Genomic DNA, 21,134 nt, shown 5'->3' with positions numbered 1-21,134 from the left:
GGGCATTTGGGGGTGACTAGGGGGTCGATTGGATGTAGTGGAGGCGGGAGGGGGGTTAAAAAACAAACGGGATTCGGCATGACAGTGCCGCTTTAACCATCGTGGCAATACACAAGGCCGAGCGCTAGCTTCTGTTTTGACCATATTTCTTCCAGCAGGTCAGGTCTAATATAAAGGAACCGTAAAGGCTTTGATTACTTAAAAACCATGATTACTGATTTCATTAACTGCCTTTTTGTGCCGATCTTATTAACTGTGTTCTGTGACGCCCGAGAAAGACCAGATTGCAGCAGATTCTGATTAATGGAATGTAATAACACTATCGAGAGTCATGGTTTAGAGAAGCTGGAGGGTCAGAGATAAGTGGTCTTGTTTATCTCCTCTGTAATTTAAGGTTAAAAGTATATCATCAACGTTACTAGAAACAAAAAAAGTAATATTAAATTACATAAAAATGTCAACAAATGTATCCGTATGTTCACGTTCTTCACGAAGAATAAGAAATCAAGACTACATAATAAAATAATTCCTACAATTTTAACCAACGCTAAAAAGAAATGCTGTGGTCAAAGTAAACCTTACAACACATTTAGAGAAAATCAAATATTTATATAGCAGTTACCAAACAATGTTTACTTTTATTGCTCCAGGAAATCTGCATTTTATTGCACACATGGGTCTACCATTATCGTAATTTTATCTGTGAGTTTTATTGTCACTGACCATGCCGTGTAACCCAGCTGTGCTCTGATTGGCTGGAAGTACCAAAATAATAAGCTACGTAGCTCTGTCTGTCAATGTGTTCATTTGTTCCCCTTTGTGTTCCTTGGTTTCCAGTTTTTACCGTTATTGTACAATATGGTAAGAAAGCTGTATAAGAAGGGGTGAAATAATCTGGAATTACCTCACAAGACGAGTTCTTCAGGGGTGAAGGAAACATGACATTGGTCTTTATCACAGCCTCAGATACTGGGGAGTCACTCGTATTCAGCAACAGAGCAGGGTCTACGCAAGAAAACAAAACGTTATATGCATTACCAATAACCAATAAATTATTTTATATGAAAATGAATTAAAGTGGTTTTGCAGAGACCCCCGATTGTGACTTCACAGCTTGGGTTGTGGTGGCCCAAGCGGGGTGAAAGAGAAGGTAAGTTTTACTTACCTGAACCTATGCCTTGCAGCCACCGCCATGTCTGTCTGGTGGGTCCTCTTCAACTCCTCTTCATCTGTCAGGAACATGTCAGTGCATGCTCGAGAGCACATTAATGATGTCTATAGATGACTATGTGACAGATCCACACAAAGCAGATAAGCTCCTTATTGTTTTTTAGATTTTATTATGTGACACCCACAGACTATGCGTTTTTACTCACAGCTGTCACTAGTGACATTACAAAACTTAGCGGTGGTAACTCTGCTTTTTGGCACGTTTTGTCAAGAGTAGGAAATGCACAAGTCAAAGTAGTCCCTATTTCATCCCATGATATACTTTGGCCGGGTTGGAATTCCAGTGAGACTTCAAAACAGTCACTGTGATCATTTCACAAAGATTTATAATAATAATAATATTTGTTTTGGAGGGGTGAGGGTAGTTTACAGAACCACTTTAAAAAGATTGCACGGAGCACACGTTAATTATTGTTACATCAACACATTATAACAGAACCATTGGATACTGGAGAACTTGCCACAATAAAAAAATCACACCACTGTATGCAATTCACACATACACCAATCATCCCAAGAGCTCGGAATCTTGTCTTGGGAGCTGACTATCGCATGTTCTAGTTAAACTGACATCAAACACATGTTAACTTTTCCTTCTATGATCTACATTTTAAAATCTTCGATATGATCAGGAACAATTTCTTACAATTAACTTTAGCATTGCAATAAAATTACAGAATGTCAACAGTGAACATGTTAGGGCTCTAGAATTTGTTTTAGGAAGAACATTATTGAGGAAACATCTTAAGGAATCAGTCGATGAGAGGGTAATGGAGATACATACTTTAATTTACATTCACTATGATTATTAACTCATGAAAAAATTGATTCTCAATTTTTGTATGAATGAGAGGGCATTTGGATCATGTCAAGATTGTTAGCAGCAATTTCATCGCCTGTTCTTGGGATACTGGTTTTATGGTGTGACTGTCCCTTTAAAGTCATAAACAATCTGGGTGTCTACGGAGCAATATATTTTACTTATGGTTTTCTTACAATATGACCGAGAATCCAGAAACATCTATTATAAGATGGGAAAAAAAACACCCTTCAAATCTTAGTCCTAGAAATCTTTAGTATGATGATACTATAAATTGCTATTAAAATACGGTAAGTATTAAACATAGTGTTTCCATGTGCTGTATCCACTGCTATAATTTATCATTTAAAATGCTTCCGATGTAGTGAATACCGAGTGCATTAAATGGAGTCTAGAGCCACCAAGTATTAAACTGCAAAGCACGTATGACTTGTCTTAATTCCATTTCACATTAGATTGAAAAAGAAATATGTCGGTTCGGTTCAACCTTGGCACCTTCCAAATGCCACATTATTTTGTCTTACATTTGCAGTAGAGCTCCGATCACTAGGTTGGCCGTAAAAACCCTTGTCTACATTAATCAAATTGCTTTGCGGATTGGAGCTCTGCTTAAACTGTGGTATTGCTTGTCCACTGGGTATTTGATTTGTAATATGTTACATATAGCATTATTATACCTCCAATCATTTGTTCAAAAGGGGCATTTTTCAATCAGACGTAGAATGGGGATGACTACGGGTTGCCAATATCAGGAATTTCTAGATAATTCTGTAACTTGGTTCATGTGACTGTGTAGGTCACTTTGAACAAAGCTAACGTTTCCTATATGTGAGGCTGCACACACATATTGCAGTTTTACTACACATTACTTCAGGTTTTACGTCTGTGGATAGCTGTGATACACTTATATACATCAGAGTTCGGTGTAGCAAATAGTAAGAATGTCTCAGTGTTATGTAACATTTTAGTTCTGTTTTTGCCTCAGGTTCTCCTAGCCCGTCAGGTCTAAAATAAGGAAAGAATTTTACCCAACTGTCTAAGAATGTAAATTATGAACCATCTTTCCGGAGCTTATCCACTGAGTCCACAGTACAGAACTCACGTCCAGAACTTGAGGTTAGATATAAATTTATTAGGTTTCAGATAAGCCCTATACCATGGGTAGGCAACCTTTTGTGCACTACATCTCCCATGATGCTTTGCCAGTATTTTGGCTGTAGGGGCATTATGAGAGATTAAGTCCACAAATGCTGGAGTGCCAAAGGTTGCCTACCCCTGCTCCTGTATCATGTGCTTAGTTATGGGCTTTACTTCCGTTTGTATTGCAACTTTATTCACCCTTGCTAGACAAGATAGCATGGCGGGAGGGTGATAAGATACAATCGTGTTGTATTACACCTTAATACTCACTCTTGTAGTCACAGAGCCTCCTCAACCTGAGGTCTGATCACCCCATGGAATGATAGGCAGTCTACACATGACATTTCTCAATCTCTGCAAGAACCCCAAAAACATATTTAATCCTATGTTTAGGTTCTGAGCCATTTCTAGCAATCATACATGTATTATGATATATTTATCTTAGTGTCACACTAGTGCTACGTGGTAATTGGACACATGGGTTGACAATGGTGCCTTGACCAGGCCCTACCTACCATCGGAATCTTCCATAGCCTCAATCCTCCATCCTGAAGTGATTGGAGCCACGGCCCATCCACAATTACCATCTTCAAACATGCAGTAGAAGCCAGCTGGTAAATTCTCTGTGGGGTCAAACACAGAAGGCAGTTGTGTTATGAAGCTTTCAAGGTTTAAGTACAATGTACATAGTTTACTACACTCCTATAATCTCACAATTCCACTATATGCTTGGCCTTTATAGCACAGACTCCCAAGGCCAGTTATACCTAACCTTTACAACTTCAGCTTCTGGTGCATGATGGGAACAAAAATCAACAACAGCAGTTGGCATTCGGAACTAAAGGTTACCCCGTCAACACTGTCCTAAACTGTTACATTGTCTACTAACAGATAAATAACAAAATAAATAACAAAATAGCCTGATTTTTGTAGAGAACAATGCCATACTTTATATATTATTTAAAATACATAAAACACAAATAAAATGTCTTTCATATATGCCTATGTCTAGAAAAATAATATTTACTACATATATAATTTATCAATAGAGTAGGAGAATAACCTGTTACAGGATACATTTATTTAGTTGCAAATTGTGTAATAAAGAAAAAAAAGCAAAACAACTCTATGTTTACTGTTTGCTTACTTTTTTTTTTTTTTTATTATTCAGATGAAACTCAGTACCTGTCTTAGAGAATGACTGCCCACATATATATTCATAGTAGTTTATTTCCTAAACAGAGAATTATGGTGACTTCAATGGCTTGCAAACTCTATGAGTAAATAGCAGGGCTATGTAGACGTGTAACTTCCTGCAGTCGGATAAGTGTTTCAGTAAGACACTTGTTAATTCACCACAAATCACTGTTTAGTGAATAAAACACTAATTTCAGAAAATGTATGCTAATGTGGGATATTTTGGCATTTTTTAAATATGTATATAGAGTTATCCCTCAACACATTTAACCCCTCCAGGATGGAGTCAATAGTGCACGTTCTGATCAAAACAAAACGTAAACAAAACCTGGCATTTGCGCTATATGTCTTTTTCGACCGTAATTCCCCTCTTTCATATTAAATGCACCCACACTTATTATATATCATTTTATTCAGGGGAAACGGGGCTTTCATTTATCAATAACTATTCATATATGGAACATAATTTATTATGAATAAAATGTAAAGAAATGTGAGAAAATAAGATTTTTATTTTTTTTATTTGTATTTCCGTCTGACATTTTAGCTGTGAATGTCATAATACTGTTAGGTTTTACTGCAACAAAATGCACATATTTGTAATCAGCGATGTCTCACGAGTACAACAGTACCCCCCATTATCAGGTTTTATGGTGTTTTGGAAAGTTACAGGTCAAATATAGAACGTTTCATTTTCAAACTGAAATTTGCCAGATTAGCAATGTTACCTTTGAGACGGTGTGGTAGCCCAGGAATGAGAATTACCCCCATAATGGCATAGCATTTGAAAATATTGAAAGTGGGGTATGTTTAGTCTTTTTTAGAAGCCACTTAGTCACAAACACTGGCCAAAGTTAGTGTTCACATTTGTTTTTGTGTGAAAAAAGCAAAAAACTAATATTTGGCCAGTGTTTGTGACTAAGTGGCTACTAAGAAGGACTGGACATACCCCACTTGCAATACCTTGGGTTGTCTACTTTTGCAAATGGTATGCCATCATAGGGGTCATTCTCATTCCTGGGCTACCATACGCTCTTAAAGGCAACATAACCAATCTGGCAAATTTCAATGTCAAAAAATGAAATGCAAGCCTTATACGTGACTCTCTAACTTTCCAAAACACCATACAACCTGTACATGGGGGGTACTGTTATTCTCGGGAGACTTCACTAAACACACATTTTAGTGTTTTAAAAAAATCAAACATATTACAACAATAATATAGTCCATACAAGTGCCGTTCGTTTGTAAAAAATGCAAAAAAGTAAATTTTACTTAAAATATCATCGTTGTAATACAATTTACCAGTTTGAAACACTAATATTTGAGTTCAGCGAAGTCTCCCGAGTAAAACAGTACCCTCTATGTACAGGTTTTATGGTGTCTTAGAGAGTTACAGGGTCAAATATAGTGCTTGCAAATTAAATTCTCTGCACTTTCTCCCTGTGTTGTCAGGCATGTCAATCAAATTTTAATTAATCCAATCACGTAATTATGTTAAAAGATTACTTAAATATACACGTAGAATTTTAATATATATGCATTTATAGGTATTTAAATTCTACGTGTATACTAATGTAATCTTTTATGTAATTATATGTATTTATCTACATATATATATTTGCGGTTATTTGTATTTTATATATAGATAGATATATACAGAATGTCATTTTAAGTGTATTTTGTTACCGATATATATATATTAATAACAAAATACAGTTAGAATGAAATTACATATGCATATATAATTTATATAAAATTCTGTTTCAATATTTTATTTATTTATTTTATTATTTTATTTATTTATTATTGTAATTATACGTATATATATATATATATATAATATATGTGTATATATCTATTATATCTATATAATATATATATCATATATATATGTATCGTCATTCTAAGTGTATTTTAATACTAATATATGTACTTATATTAGTATTAAAATACACTTTGTATGACGTTCCATATATATATAATATGTATATGATATTATATATATAATATATATTATTTATTTATTTATTTATAAAATATTTTACCAGGATGGATACATTGAGATTTCTCTCGTTTTCAAGTATGTCCTGGGTCCACAAAACATTGCATTGATACAATAGGGTACAATAAAATACAAAAACAATATTAATACACAATATATACAAATTGTAACATAGAACAGGTAGGAAATATATAATCACCCATGACATGTGCATTCTGTTTTGAGGTATGTAGAGAGGGATCTCTTAAAGGACTTTAAGCTTAGGGAAGATTTTAAATTGTGCGGGAGGTCGGTCCACAAATGCGGCGCTCTGTAGGAGAAGGAGGATCGGGCTGCTTTCTTTTTGTATTGAGGTAGACTAAATAAAGTGCTTGTACTGGATCGGAGGTTATAGGAAGTGGGAACAGCCGGGGAAAGCATTGCGTTCAGGTAGGGTGGGAGTTTCCCAGAAAAGCTCTTAAACACAAGGCTGGAAAGATGAAGGGTGCGTCTGGATTCCAGCGACAGCCAGTTTAGTTCTTTTAGCATGTCACAATGGTGGGTCCTGTAATTACATTGTAGCAGGGGCGGACTGACCACTCGGGCAGATCGGTCATGGACCGAGGGCCCGAGGCAGTCAGGGGCCCAGCTGCATTCACCTTTCTGAAGTGGAGATCAGAGATCTCCACTGTGAGAAAGAAGGTTGCAGGGGCCCAGGATGATACAGGGGGGCTCTGCAACATATCACTAAGCAAAGAAATCCCCCCACTCAGTGTGAGACCTGGCAGCTTACCTGCTCTTACTGCCAGGTCTCCTCTCTCTCTCTCTCTCTCTCTCTCTCTCCCTGCAGCTAGTGCTCAGTGTGAGGATGGGAGGGGGCAGGAAGTGACCTCACACCCCCTGCTCCCCTCTCACACGGAGCACTCACAGCATGGATGGAGGGTGAGAACAGGAGCCTGGCACAGCAGATCCTCCCAAGCTGGTGCAGGTAAGCAGGCTATGGGTTTAAAGTGCAGAAACATATGTAGGGGTGAGACAGGGCAGAGGCACACAGGGGTTTATAGAGGTGTGGGTAAGATGTTGGGGAGACACCTCAGGGGTTTGTTTGTTTTGTATATTTTGTTGTTGTTTTTCTTAATGTTTTTGTATTTTTTGTGCTATGTGTGTTTTTATCATAAATTTGGAAGTTTTCCACTTATAGGGGATTTTTTTTTTTATTATTTAACTAAGGTGTCATTACCTGATATTGATTGCTTGCCTGCTTACAGAATATTTTTTGTACAAGCCTTTATATAATGCTTATTTTGCTCTTTAAGTGTATTCCCGATGCTTATGAATATTTAAATGTGTCATGTATAAAATTTAATCAAGATGAAATAAAAAAAAAATAATGGGGTGGGTTAAAAATTTAAAGGGAAACTTTAGTGCCAGGTTTCCAGCCCTGTAATTTCCTGATTCCAGCACCTATGTCACTCGACGCTAGTTCAGGCTCCGCCTCCACTCTTGAGACCTAAGGCACATGTGCAGCAATGGCTGCGCTCGCAATTAGTACTTTCCCCATAGGAAAGCATGTATCTATAGGGTTTTACATGTTGCTGGATGTCCTCATGCATAGAGTAAGGACGTCCAGTGTCAGGCGACCAAAAGATGCCTAACAACCCGGAAGTCCCTCTAGTGGCTGTCTAGTAGACAGACACTACAGGTGGAGTTAACCCTCAAAGGTTATTATTGCAGTTTCCTAAATACTGCAATAATTACCTTTACAGGTTTAAAGGGACGCTGTAGGCACCAAGACCACTATAGCTCATTAAAGTGGTCTGGGTGCTGTCTCCCTATTGCACTTAGTGCTGCAATGTAAAACATCGCAGTTCCATAGAACTGTAATGTTTACATTGCAGCTCTAAGTCTGCCCTCAGTGGCTGTCTACCAGCCACTAGAGGGCTTCCGGAATCCAAACGGACTTTTGGTCCATTATCTGACGCTGGACATCCTCACAGACCTCCCGTGTCAGATTTTCCCCATAGAAAAGCATTGAATGTTTTCCTGAGGGGAGGTTTAATGCGCGTGCGACCATGCACATTAAACCTCCCCTCAGGAAAACATTCAATGCTTTTCTATGGGGAAAATCTGACACTGGAGGTTTGTGAGGATGTCCAGCGTCAGATAATGGACCAAAAGTCAGTTTGGATTCTGGCTTTATTTTCCTGGCACTATAGGATCCCTTCAAGGGACCTGGGACAGTGCACCCAGACCACTTCTATAAGCTGAAGTGGTCTGGGTGCCTATAGTGTCCCTTTAATTGAGATGGAAGACAAATGTGGGTTATTTGGGAAGAAGTGTTAAGTGCAGCACAGGCACAACTGAGTGGGTTGTGAGGGGGACAGAAATTGATCAGATGGGTGACAACTGTTGTTAGAGAGTAACAAAAGGGGAGGCAAGGAGTGACATATAAAAGAGGGAGTCAGTGGGAAGACACACATACAGATTGGTGAAGATCGAGCGAGACAAACTCAGAAGAAGATGGAGAGTCAAAAGACAACAAAAACACTTGGAGCATATAAATATACCTCATTACACACATGCTGACACTGATTTCAGATGTACTCCTCATTCACATACACACTGATACAAGTTTCAAATACAACCGCAGACTCTGACACAGATTTTAGATACACCCCTCATTCATACACACACGCTTACACTCTGCACACATACAAATACACTCCAGCATTCACATACACACTGCTCAAACATACTGCGTTCACATGCTGACAATCCATATAAATATATCCTGGCATTCATATGCAGACTTACCACACTAATGCACACTGGCATTTATACACCAAAACTCCCCTTTGTTCACACACACGTCCTCCACAAAAATACACTCCTGCATTCACATTCAACATATAACACCCTTACATTCACACATAAACATTGCATACAAATACACTTCTGCTTTTACAAATATCTGCTCTACTCACTCATAGAACAATGCATTTACGCTGCATACACGCCTGCATTATATTATCTGGCACTACACAAATTATATTGCAGGATTTACACACACACACACACTCACTCACTCACTCTCACTCTCTCCTACTTTGATACAAGGAATACACACACACACACAGACACTCTCTCACTCTCTCCTACTTTGATACAAGGAATACACACACACTCTCTCTCTCTCTCCTACTTTGATACAAGGAATACACACACACACTCTCTCTCTCTCCTACTTTGATACAAGGAATACACACACACACTCTCTCTCTCCTACTTTGATACAAGGAATACACACACACACTCTCTCTCTCCTACTCATTCACTAAATAATTGCCTGAAATTGAAGCTGAATTTCAAATTGAATGCCTACATAATGAAATTGAGCAACAAAATTGACTTGGGGAATTTTTCTAATACAACTATTTAGGCCTATAATTTGAAATGAACTTTTCCCAGCAATTCAAATTAAAGAGAATAATCCGGACAGTGTTTTTTAAAAGTTATATTTAACATAGTGTCAGGAATACAAATGTGTATTTCTATAGTTTTGAAAACATAATTTCGATGGCCAGCCCCTCATCAGAGAAGTAAAAGGTGTTTTTACTCGCCTTTATTCCAGTGCCACGCCAATCTCGTTGCAGCTGGTTCCATCCAAATTGCATTATATCAACCAATCCAATGCTTTCCTATAGGAAAGAATTGAGAGGCAATTGCGCATGCGCAGCAAAACACGACGCTGCACTAATCAGCATCTCCTCATAGAGTTGCATTGAATCAATTAAACTCTATAGGAAGTGTTCAAGTTTACAGGCAGAGCGTGGAGACGTTAAACATCAGTGCCTCCCACTAAAGGTGTTCCTAGGCAGTAATGTAAACCCTGCCTTTTCTCTGAAAAGGCAGTGTTTACATAAAAGAGCCTGCAAGGATTGGCTGTGGATACCAGAACAACTATATTAAGCTGTAGTCGTTCTGGTGACTATAGTGTCCTATTTAATAGTTAATATTTGGTCTTTGAAGGGCCCAGGATGTAATTTTGCCTGGGGGCCCACAAAGCTGTCAGTCCGTCCCTGCATTGTAGCACAAATCGGCAGAACGAGTTGTACAATGTATTGAGTTTATTAATGTGGGATTGCGATGCAGATGCATATACTACATCCCCATAATCAATGATTGGCATCAGCATTTGCTGTACAATCTTTTCCTTTACTGTAGGGGTTAGGCAGGATTTGTTTCTGTACAGGGCACCTAGTTTTGGATAAAGTTTAGATGCAAGTTTTTCTATGTGGAGGCCAAAAGATAGATTGGGGTCTAACATCATACCCAAGTATTTGAAAGAGTGGACTGCAGTCAGTGTGCCATTTGATATATATATATATTATATATATATAAATATATTTATTATATTATACACATGTTTAATTATTTTTTTTTATATACTTCCCACCAGCAGGGGGACTTTCTGACATTTTAGACAGTCCCCCTGCTGGCAGATCCACAGCCAGCTATAGGGGGCCATGTGATCGCTCTTTGAGAGCGATCACATGGCCCCTGGGAGCTTCTTTTGCCATGGGAGGGCTGCCTGGGCTGTGAGGCAGTCCTCCCGAAGCGGAGAGCCGGTAAGGTGAGTATACCGGGCGCTCCAGGGGCTTCAGCCGTTACGGCGTTCTATGCCGCCGCAACAGCTTTAAAGCCCAATTAAAGCGGGACGGCATTAAGGGGTTAACAGTATAAACAGTTCTGTTTTTTGTAATCAGGGTGTTTTTTGTGTGCTGTAGAGATTATTGTCGAATAGTAACTGTTTGCACAGAGACAGAACATTCTTTGCCTATTAATACAGATAACATGGCGAAAATGAATCACTTAAAAAAGTGAAGCAATAACTGACTAATTAATACAACATGATGTCATTATTGCACTGTTTATAATGGCGGAAGTCATCACAGTGCTAGACACCCAGACCAGTCCAGCTCATTGAAGTGGTGTGGTTGCAGTGTCCCTGTATCACCTTTTTTGAGAAACTGCAATGTTTACTTTGCAGTACTAGGACAGCCTCTCGTGACTTTCTATCAGACAGGCACTAGAGGCACTTCAGCAAGTTTACCAGACTCTAGGTCCCCTAAATGATACTGGGCATCCAGCACCAGTGAAAACCCCTATCAGAAAACATTGAGGCAATGCTTTCCAATGGGGAGGGCCTAATACCCTCGCTGTGCACGCGCACTATGTCCCTTGTCGGATGACGACATAGCACCTACCAAGGGACATCGGTAATGGAATCAGGAAAGAGATTAAAGGGTTTTAAACCTTGATATGCTTGAGGGGGGCAGAGGGAACTATAGTATTAGGAATACAGGTATGTATTACGAACACTATAGAATCCCTTTAAGGGAGACTTATAGCTAGTGTTAATTGCCTTTAAGCTACTGTAGACAATTTTTTATACGCTAACTATTATGGTAACTATTATGGTAATCCACAGCACCTGAAGGCAGGCACCCCTTAACCCTATGTCTACTTAACCTTATGGACCCTTAAGATTAAGTCCCCTAACCCAGAGTTCACTCTAATCTGAAAAATCTCCTGACCCTCTATCATTACCACACCACTAACCTCCATCACTAAAAAAACAAATCCAAGCTTTAGCCCTCAATGGTCATTTTTAGAGAAGAACAAGAAGAACCTTATGGCACTGAAAGAAATGATGCCCATACTCCATCTTTCTGTGTATAAACTTCGGGCGGGAAACACGATAATTTCTAGCCGATCCCAGAAGTCACAGGTCAGATAAGTTAAACTGTAGAACAAACAGTTTTTTGCAATGTTTAAAATCACATAAAACCCTGTGACATAGCCGGGCAGTTTTATCGAAGGCCAAAGTAAATGAATGGCTGGTTTTAGTAATTGCACAAATGTTGTTTTGCTATAAAAAGTGCCCGATTAGAAATCTGTTGCCGTTAATTTAGGCACAGCGAGTGGGAGGTCTGTCTAAAAGGCCTTGTCGTTATGGTTAATTATAGGCAGCATATTTTTAGATTCCTGGTATAAAATGCCTTTTGACTGTTTGAGATTTATAATGGGCTCTCTGAAATCTAATAACAACATGAGCAGCACAGAGTGTAATTGACAAGCGTTTTAAATTGTGTTGTTATGAAAGTGCTTTGTTTGACTCAGCACGTGGGCCTGACAGATAGACGCAGAATTATAACGAAATGACAAATGTGCGGCTTAAGTTGACCATTTATCACCAAGTGAAAGGTATTACGTGAATTAAAGTGCAATTTGTAAAAAAAAAAAAAAAAAAGGCTTTGTCCAAACAGGGGCAAAACAAGAGAACTTCCGCTTTAGATATATAACAAATGTCGGCCAAGGTTATAAGGCGCCCTGCGCCAAGTCTTTATAAATGCATAAAAAAAATTTAATAGCCCACTTTTCTCTCTCCCTCCATCCCAGACTCCATATTTCTCTATCCAGCCCTACTTTTCCCTCTCCCGCTATCAAAGCCCCTTTTTCTTGCCTCCCCAGTGTGTCTCTTTCTTTTCCATCAAAAGCCGGCGTGTCAATCCTGCTGTGGCTCAGGCAATGATGAGAGTAAGTGCTTTACACTCTTTTTCTCAGCCGGTAATGGAGTCAGAAGTTGGATAGACTACGCCAGGTTTCCTTTTTTAATATTTTAGGGGCTGCAGAGGACGCCAAGCTTTAAATACTAGAAAAGTCTTACTTTTTGCCAGAATACATGAAAACTAGGTTAAAATCCAGAGCAAAAGTTACCTGCGCACTATATCAAATCCCTAGGTTTTCAGTGTCACTCCAATGGCCATTAACATGTAAGCCTCTTAGATAAGTCCTACACTAACAATTCACCTCGCTGCTTTCATATAAAACTCAAAATCTCCAATGAGACAGATCGGGGTTTTCTTACCCATGCACACATATTAACCCTTAATAGGATACACACTTTTTAAACAAAGTGTTTTTAGAAATAAATACACCCTCTATTACGTACCATAGTCCATGATAACGCCTGGAATATGGAATATGCCGGTTAAACAACGAGACACACATAATGATCTTTACATCTGCAGGTGATATTGATGTCTGACAGTTAACCATACTCTCGAAAACTATCAGACAAATCAAACACAGTCACCTCCTGTGAAACCTCTAAATTAACAAAAAATATAATTTTTTCCGTTTATTTTTTTTTTCTGATGTAAAGTGCGAATTACATACATGACGTCATCCCCCCTCCCCCCCCCCCCCCACGCCCCAAACATTTCCTATTTAATACTCTTGCTTTGTCCAAAGGGAAGGATGATAATTGAGTCTCCTGAGCTAGGGCAGTGGGAGGGAAGCGCAGAGTTTTTAAGTAATGGCTTTTTGAGAAATGTTTACTAAAATGATTTAATGCACACGCGGAATACAAACCCGGCAGTTGGTGTAATTTAAAGCATTTTACACATCACAACGCCAGAAAGTAAATGGTTTAATACAAAGAAAAATGTTAAAACATGGATATCCAGCTGGGGGAATTTAAATGAATCGAGACTACGAAAATAACTGTATGATCTGACCATCATTTCTATTATATAAGAGACGGATCATCTGAAGATAATTTCCTGCCCGTTAATATGTAATTGTGTTTAGCTTCATTTAAAGCTCATGCAGCACTGTGAAGTCATTATAAGCTAAAATGAGTAGTAAATATAACTAAAAGTTATATACGGGAAAATAAATCAAATATAGCAATGCAATTATTCTTATTTTGTGTGATTCTATAAAGCTTTCTTGCAAGGAACACACTAAGCCATAACTTTATAATTGGCAGCAATTAATTAAAAGTTCCTAAAGTAAAGATCCAAAGTGAAATCAAAGCGAATTTGACATTTAACCCCTTAAGGACGCGTGACGGACATTTTCCATCACGCAGGCATTTTATTTGTGAAGCTTTATCCGTAAGAGTTAAGTCCAAAACGTAGACTATTTAGACTATAGTGACCTTACATTATAAATCCCCTGTCAGTTTAGAAAATGCCCCTCTGTGTTGTGTTGTGTCCACCCCACCAGCATGAGATCAACAATAAGAGAATATTTATTGGCACTTCTAAAAAATATATAAACACAGCATAAAGACAGCCTTACAACTGAGAAGTCAAAGAGAAAAAGACCCAACGCATTTTGGACCTTCAACCTGCTTACTCATAGAAAACATATATCAAATACATTGATTATACCTTACAGGTATGCTAAGAGGAAGACCACCTAAGACCACAGTGATAGGACTATGGATTATGGGGATTTTGGCAGAGGTGAAAGGGCTAATAATAATTGAATTTGTGGAGTTTGCTTAAAATGTGTTTTCTTTTCTCATTATGTGTATGAATTCAAATATGTGTGTGAATGTTAAAGGTGTTAGAATGACGTAACCAAACTGCTAAAGCAATGCACCTGTAGCATATCATCTTGGACCATATTGTAAAAGTATGTATGGGCGGTAACATGTAAATGTTTGTTTTTAACAAAGATTAGTTAAAGGAACACTATAGTCACCTAAATTACTTTAGCTAAATAAAGCAGTTTTAGTGTATAGATCATTCCCCTGCAATTTCACGGCTCAATTCACTGTAATTTAGGAGTTAAATCACTTTGTTTCTGTTTATGCAGCCCTAGCCACACCTCCCCTGGCTATGATTGACAGAGCCTGCATGAAAAAAAAAACTGGTTTCACTTTCAAACAGATGTAATTTACCTTAAATAATTGTATCTCAATCTCTAAATTGAACTTTAATCACATACAGGAGGCTCTTGCAGGGTCTAACAAGCTATTAACATAGCAGGGGATAAGAAAATCTTAATTAAACAGAACTTGCAATAAAGAAAGCCTAAATAGGGCTCTCTTTACAGGAAGTGTTTATGGAAGGCTGTGCAAGTCACATGCAGGGAGGTGTGACTAGGTTCATAAACAAAGGGATTTAACTCCTAAATGGCAGAGGATTGAGCAGTGAGGCTGCAGGGGCATGTTCTATACACCAAAACTTAAGCTAAACTTGTTCAGGTGACTATAGTGTCCCTTTAAATGCAAGATTTACAAAGTGCAAAAATAAACTCTGATTTGAATTAGAATTGATTAGAATGTCTTAGAATATGTAACCAAGAAATTGTATAAATTTTGTCTATATTGATTCTCCCTTGGAGGCCCCAACTGTGCGTTCTGCAATAAACCACTCAAATGGACGTCAGTGTTTCCATTTTGACTGTGTGCAGATGAAAGAAAATTACCGACACCAATAATGTAAGCTTTTCTTAGTTGGAGTTTAACTAACAACTAAGCAGCAGGACTCATTGGGGAATATTTGTCAAAGTGTTTTGAAAAGTGGATGTTAAATTCCATCATTATTTTGATTGTATTTCTTAAAAGTCTTCTACAAAGAGACAGTTTTCTTCATAGTAAATTCTGACAGTGTGCTCCAAAAATTTCCATTTCAGAAGACCGCTAAGTTTATAGTGGCAGAAAAAATCATAAATCCTGTGCATCAGAGAAAAATATATCGACATGATATTTAGGGCGCAAATAAGGCAGCAGGTAAAAAAAAAATGTATGTGTGTTGCCCCGTTGCCCCCCCGGATCCGCCACTGGTACTTGGACTGGGTTCTAGAACAAAGTGTGAAATAGAAATACATTCTATTGGTTTCCATGGTGATTTCCCCAAATTAGCACCTGTTTTGCCTTGTTAAACACAGCTTGTAGGTCTATGTTGTGACTAAGTGTGTGATTATATAATTTACTAATGGCATCCATGAATACATTACTACCAGTGTCTGTTGCAATAACACTAGCAATTATTTTATAATGTCTCTTGAATTTATTTTTCTTTTTTATATATAAATCTTTATTAAATGTTTTTTTCTTTTATACATATATCTTATTACATTCAGTTTACAGATCCTTTATATTTTAGTAACATTAGTTATATTTCAACTGTCCAACTTACAGCTTTCAATATCTTACCAGAAGAAGGTAGTTTAATACTTGTTCCGTTTCTAAACATTTGTCTAATTAACGTGCCTTTTTTTAATAGCATCTCCAGCATAGTTTTGCGGGAGTAGTCTGGTAGTGTACCATGCTTTGAACCATACTGGAAGGGGAAATACATTCTAAAGGTCTTGTTCCCAATTGTTCATATATTTAGATTTAGTTATCTCTTCTTCAAAGGTTATAACTTCTGACATTTTAGAAATTAGATTTTGGGGGATATATGATTCAATGAATCTGCCCTGTTTGTCATTCTGGCTATAAAACATAGAAATCAGGAAATGTTTAATTCTGAGATAACCCTTACATCTGGATTTCTCGATATCGAACCATGGGAGATCTTCGTTTAGTTCATTATTCCAGGCAATCATATGGGACATTAAACAGATATCTTGAAGTTTAGTTAGATTAAGATAACCCAACCCATCCGTTCTCAATCCTCTATTTAGTATGTCTCCTGCAATGTGAGGTTGTTTCGAGACCCGTACATAGCTAGAGAAAATTATTTTGAATTTTCTCAGTAAATATGCGGGGGTTCTCATGGGAATTGATTTGAAGAGGTATAACACATTCGTGATTATGTAGGCTTTTGGGACAAAACGCCCCATCCAGGATATTTGAATATTTTTCCAACGAGTCCATTTTTATTTTTAAATCATTGAGCAAGAGTTCAAAATTATAAGATGTTGTCTTTTCTACATTAGAACATATTTTTACCCCCAAGTGGTTAATAACATTACTAGACCAATCAATTTCAATCATTTCAAAGAGGTCCACACAATAGGACTGTGGTAAGTGCAGATACATAGCTTGTGTCTTTGAAAGATTTAGTTTATAATTAGAATATTCACTACATTTCTCTACACCTTCCAGTAGTTTTTTGAATCAATGTTTTAGGAGATTGGTTTATTAGTACTTGCCATTATAAATTTTGTGCCTTATTTAGACAAACCACAAAGTCAAAATAGTCTGTGCTGTTGGTGTGATAGCAGTAATTGTCCATGATAATATATTGTTGTGGCGGACTGCCTGGTACCCCGACTAGGTACCTCCGCCAATCACACTTTCTTATGGTACCAAGTTCCATAAGCACTTTGCCGGGACACCATAAGCACTTCCAGCCCTTAGCCGCCGCAGCTTGGCTGGGGTCTCACCGCATCTTCCCACCCTGGACCCAAGCCCTGGATCCAGCTCCCAGTGGTTAGAGCTCTCCTCCAAAGAGTATGGCAGGTATAGCAGTATAAGAGCAATATAGCATTCCCCCCCACACATGAGTCAAGGCTTAATGCTGGGAGTAGACTATCTTTATTCAGGGCCACACATGGCCTTCTTATGCAAAAGTTCCCTGCAAGGGGTTTCCAACACAAAGTTACAGGGTAATCCCTCCCTTGACCCTCTGTGCCTGAGAGATAATTTCCTGAGGAAGCCTCTTTCATTTCTACAACAATTCCAAACCCCCACACACACATTTTAACATTGCAAAAGGGGTTAATTGATTGTATGGAAGGTCAGAGCTTACAACCCAGTTCCTCTTTAAAGCTGGGAGCCCCAACAGAGCCACTCTGCTAGGAGATGTGAGAAGTCACACACAAGTGGCCTGGAAGTCCGGCTGCAGTATAAATTAACTCTTTGAATTTGTCATGTGTCCTAATTGCCTCCTAGATAGGAAGTCCTTTGACATGTTAATGCTCAGCAGCTTTCAGGAACAAACAACCCCTTGTGTTTCAAAATCATATCCAGAATGGGACAAGCACGGTCTTGCAACCAAGCCCAAACATAAGTTGCGAAGAAGGGGGGCCCACAAACAATGCATTGCCTCTTAGATAGGGAGATCTCCAGCCTGATGACCTGGAAATAATAAGCAGGCAAACGAGTGGGCACGGTACTCAGTGACGGTGTTCCGTCACACATCATTTTTACAGGTCTTTGTACATGGCCCATAGTCTTTGGGCAGGAGGCTAGCCAGCAGGCTCCTCCAAGAGCACGTGGCATAGGCATCTTTCCCACAATTATATTTAACCAGGAAAGGTACATTTAGCGTGGAATTAATTTCCAAGTATGTCCTGGGGTACATATGTTAATTCTACCCAGTTTAAAGCATATCATAAAAACATCGCCAGGAATCTTTCTAGGATTTAAAGGGACACTATAGTCACCAAAACAACTTTAGCTTAATGAAGCAATTTTAGTGTATAGATCATGCCCCTGCAGTCTCACTGCTCAATTATCTGCCATTTAGGAGTTAAATCACTTTGTTTATGAACCCTAGTCACACTTCCCTGCAGGTGACATGCTCAGCCTTCCTAAACACTTTCTGTAAAGAGTCATCTAATGTTTACACTTCCTTTATTGCACATTCTGTTTAATTTAGAATTTATTTTCTCCTGCTCTGTTAATAGCTTTTTAGATCCCCCAGGAGCCTCCTGAGTGTAACTAAAGCTTAATTTACAGAGCAGGAGATACAAACTTTAAAGTAAGATATATCTGATGGAAAGTGAAACCATTTTGTTTTCATGCAGGCTGTCTGAGTCACAGTCAGGGGAGGTGTGGCTGGGGTGGATAAATGGAAACAAAAGTGATTTAAGTCCTAAATGGCAGAGAATTGTGCTGTGAAACTTAAGGGGTATGTTTTGTTAAGCTAAAGTTGTTTTGGTGACGATAATGTCACTGAGCTCCTGCAGCTGGAGCCCTATCTCCTGAGCTATCACACGGCCTATATATGGACTTTATTCATTATATGTAACAAACACTGCAGCTGAATATTTATTATAAATACAAGGTGCCAACGTATTCTACAGTGCTGCACCAACAGGTGCACTGACAAACAAGTAGTGACTACAAGACAAGTAGGATTTACAGAATAAGATGGTGCTGGAGACTAAATGACACAAGAGATAAAAGTACTATGTATTTTATTTACATTAAGTTAAAGGTACCAACAGTAAATGGGGTTTAATAAAGCATTTAACAAATATATAGCAGCAAGTTGTCTTTGCATTGTTGCCTTATCGAATTAACATATAGAGATAAAACAAACTCATACTTGCATGGAGACACCAAACGCTCCCCGTAGAGAAGCTGATTGGCTCAGAGTGCTGGTTGCTGAGCATACACAGTAGCCTTCCCTATAGGGAAGCATTGGATTTGCTAAGATCATCGGTACTAATAATCTCAGCCAGCAGAGGAGGGGTGGCTGCAGTGAGACTGGCACGCTGGGGGAAATAAGGTAATCAGATAGAGAAACATCCATATAGAGGTAAATCAGATTATTATACAAATGTATATGTATATCAGGCAAGTTATGTTCTGCCTAGAAAATAATATAATATAATCATGTAAATTCCATTATGTATAAATGGCACGGCCAGCCACTTTATTAGTGAACTCGTTCTCTGTTTATCATGATGTAGCTGCAGACTGAGTAATGCGAACCATGTTAATGTACCATATTTGTTATATTAAAATCTTATTGATGGCTTGATATAATGAATATAATGAGTGACTCAGGAATACCGTACATTGTTTACATCCTGTAGTCCTCCATGAACTCACAATTCTTTATTGGATATTATAAAATATTCAGTATTAAAAGAACACCATAGTAAATGTGTATTCCTAAAACTATAGCGCCAGTCACCCCTTAGGGGATCGCCCCCCAATGTTTAAAATGAAAAGATTTACTGAACTGTTTTCCAATTCTAGGCTGCGGCACTCCTCATTGGCTGAGAGCATCGGCATTGGGAGGCCAGTGCGCGTGTGCGGCAGAACTCCACAGTGAGCCAATCAGATTGAAATGGCCAAGTTTCAGCTATTTCTGTTGAAAAGCCTCTGGTGGCTATCTGAGTGCTATACAGTCTCTTCCAGACCAGAACTGGTGACATGCTGATGAGATCCCCAAGTTTGAAACTGTACAGTCTATGGTTGGCCACTGGTCCTTTTTGATCACAGCCCATGCTATGGTTTAAAATAACTGTGTTTAAAACAGTACCCATCTCTGGGCTCATTTGCATATCAAGCTGGGAATTCTGGGATAGTTGTGGAAATGTGATTTCTCACGTTTCTGTGCCCAAACGGGGCTTTTCAAAGTCAAACTAGAGATATGCAAATGATTCACAACAGTTATATATATACATACATATACACACACACACATTTCTACATATACATTAAATGGACAGTAGGGCTTAGATAATACAGTAATGAGCAATGATGACAAAATCCCACATGTCCTGATAAAACAACGTGGAGATTCCTGTACTGTGAGCTTGGTTCTTAAAATGTGCTTTACAGACACTATTAAAGCATTTAATGACTAAATTCCAAATTGTAGAGAATTGATCTCTAAATAGGAAAATCTTTAGCTGAGCTGGGGAATGTTTCCAAATCTGCTTTTTGGGCCTCTATTTTGTCAATTAGATTTGCATTTGTTACAATTGATGTTTACTGAATCAGGATACCGGTTAGTTACGCAATCAGTATCTCTGTTAGTAGCTCGGATCGAATAGAGCTAAATAATGAAACTCATTGGTATTTGCATTGATTGATTGATTTCAGGGTAGGATAGACGCAGCAGATTGTAACGATGGCGCTTAACAAACATGTTTTATGGGATTGAGGAGAACACAGATAATCAATGAGTGTCGCGTCTAAAGGAGATACCCACTAATTAAGACCGGTTGCAATTCTAGAGCAATGTGCTATCAGTGGGGCAATCACCATGA

General features: G+C 38.3%; 1 protein-coding gene across 1 annotated transcript in view; it reads right to left on the bottom strand.

Moving 5' to 3' along the window:
* Positions 1-21,134, bottom strand: part of ALK (ALK receptor tyrosine kinase) — a 713,383-nt gene that overhangs the window by 146,451 nt on the left and 545,798 nt on the right. The window contains exons 7-8 of the mRNA XM_063441954.1: positions 3,706-3,813; positions 905-1,005 (exon numbers count right to left, since the gene is read on the bottom strand). Of these exons, the coding sequence (XP_063298024.1) occupies positions 905-1,005; positions 3,706-3,813 (209 nt within the window). The remainder of the gene's footprint in view (positions 1-904; positions 1,006-3,705; positions 3,814-21,134) is intronic.

Source organism: Pelobates fuscus, chromosome 2 (genome assembly GCF_036172605.1).
Source record: "Pelobates fuscus isolate aPelFus1 chromosome 2, aPelFus1.pri, whole genome shotgun sequence".
Classification (NCBI taxonomy): Eukaryota; Metazoa; Chordata; class Amphibia; order Anura; family Pelobatidae; genus Pelobates; species Pelobates fuscus.
Note: the sequence above shows the minus strand (reverse complement) of the source record. Positions and strands in the feature narration are given on the sequence as shown.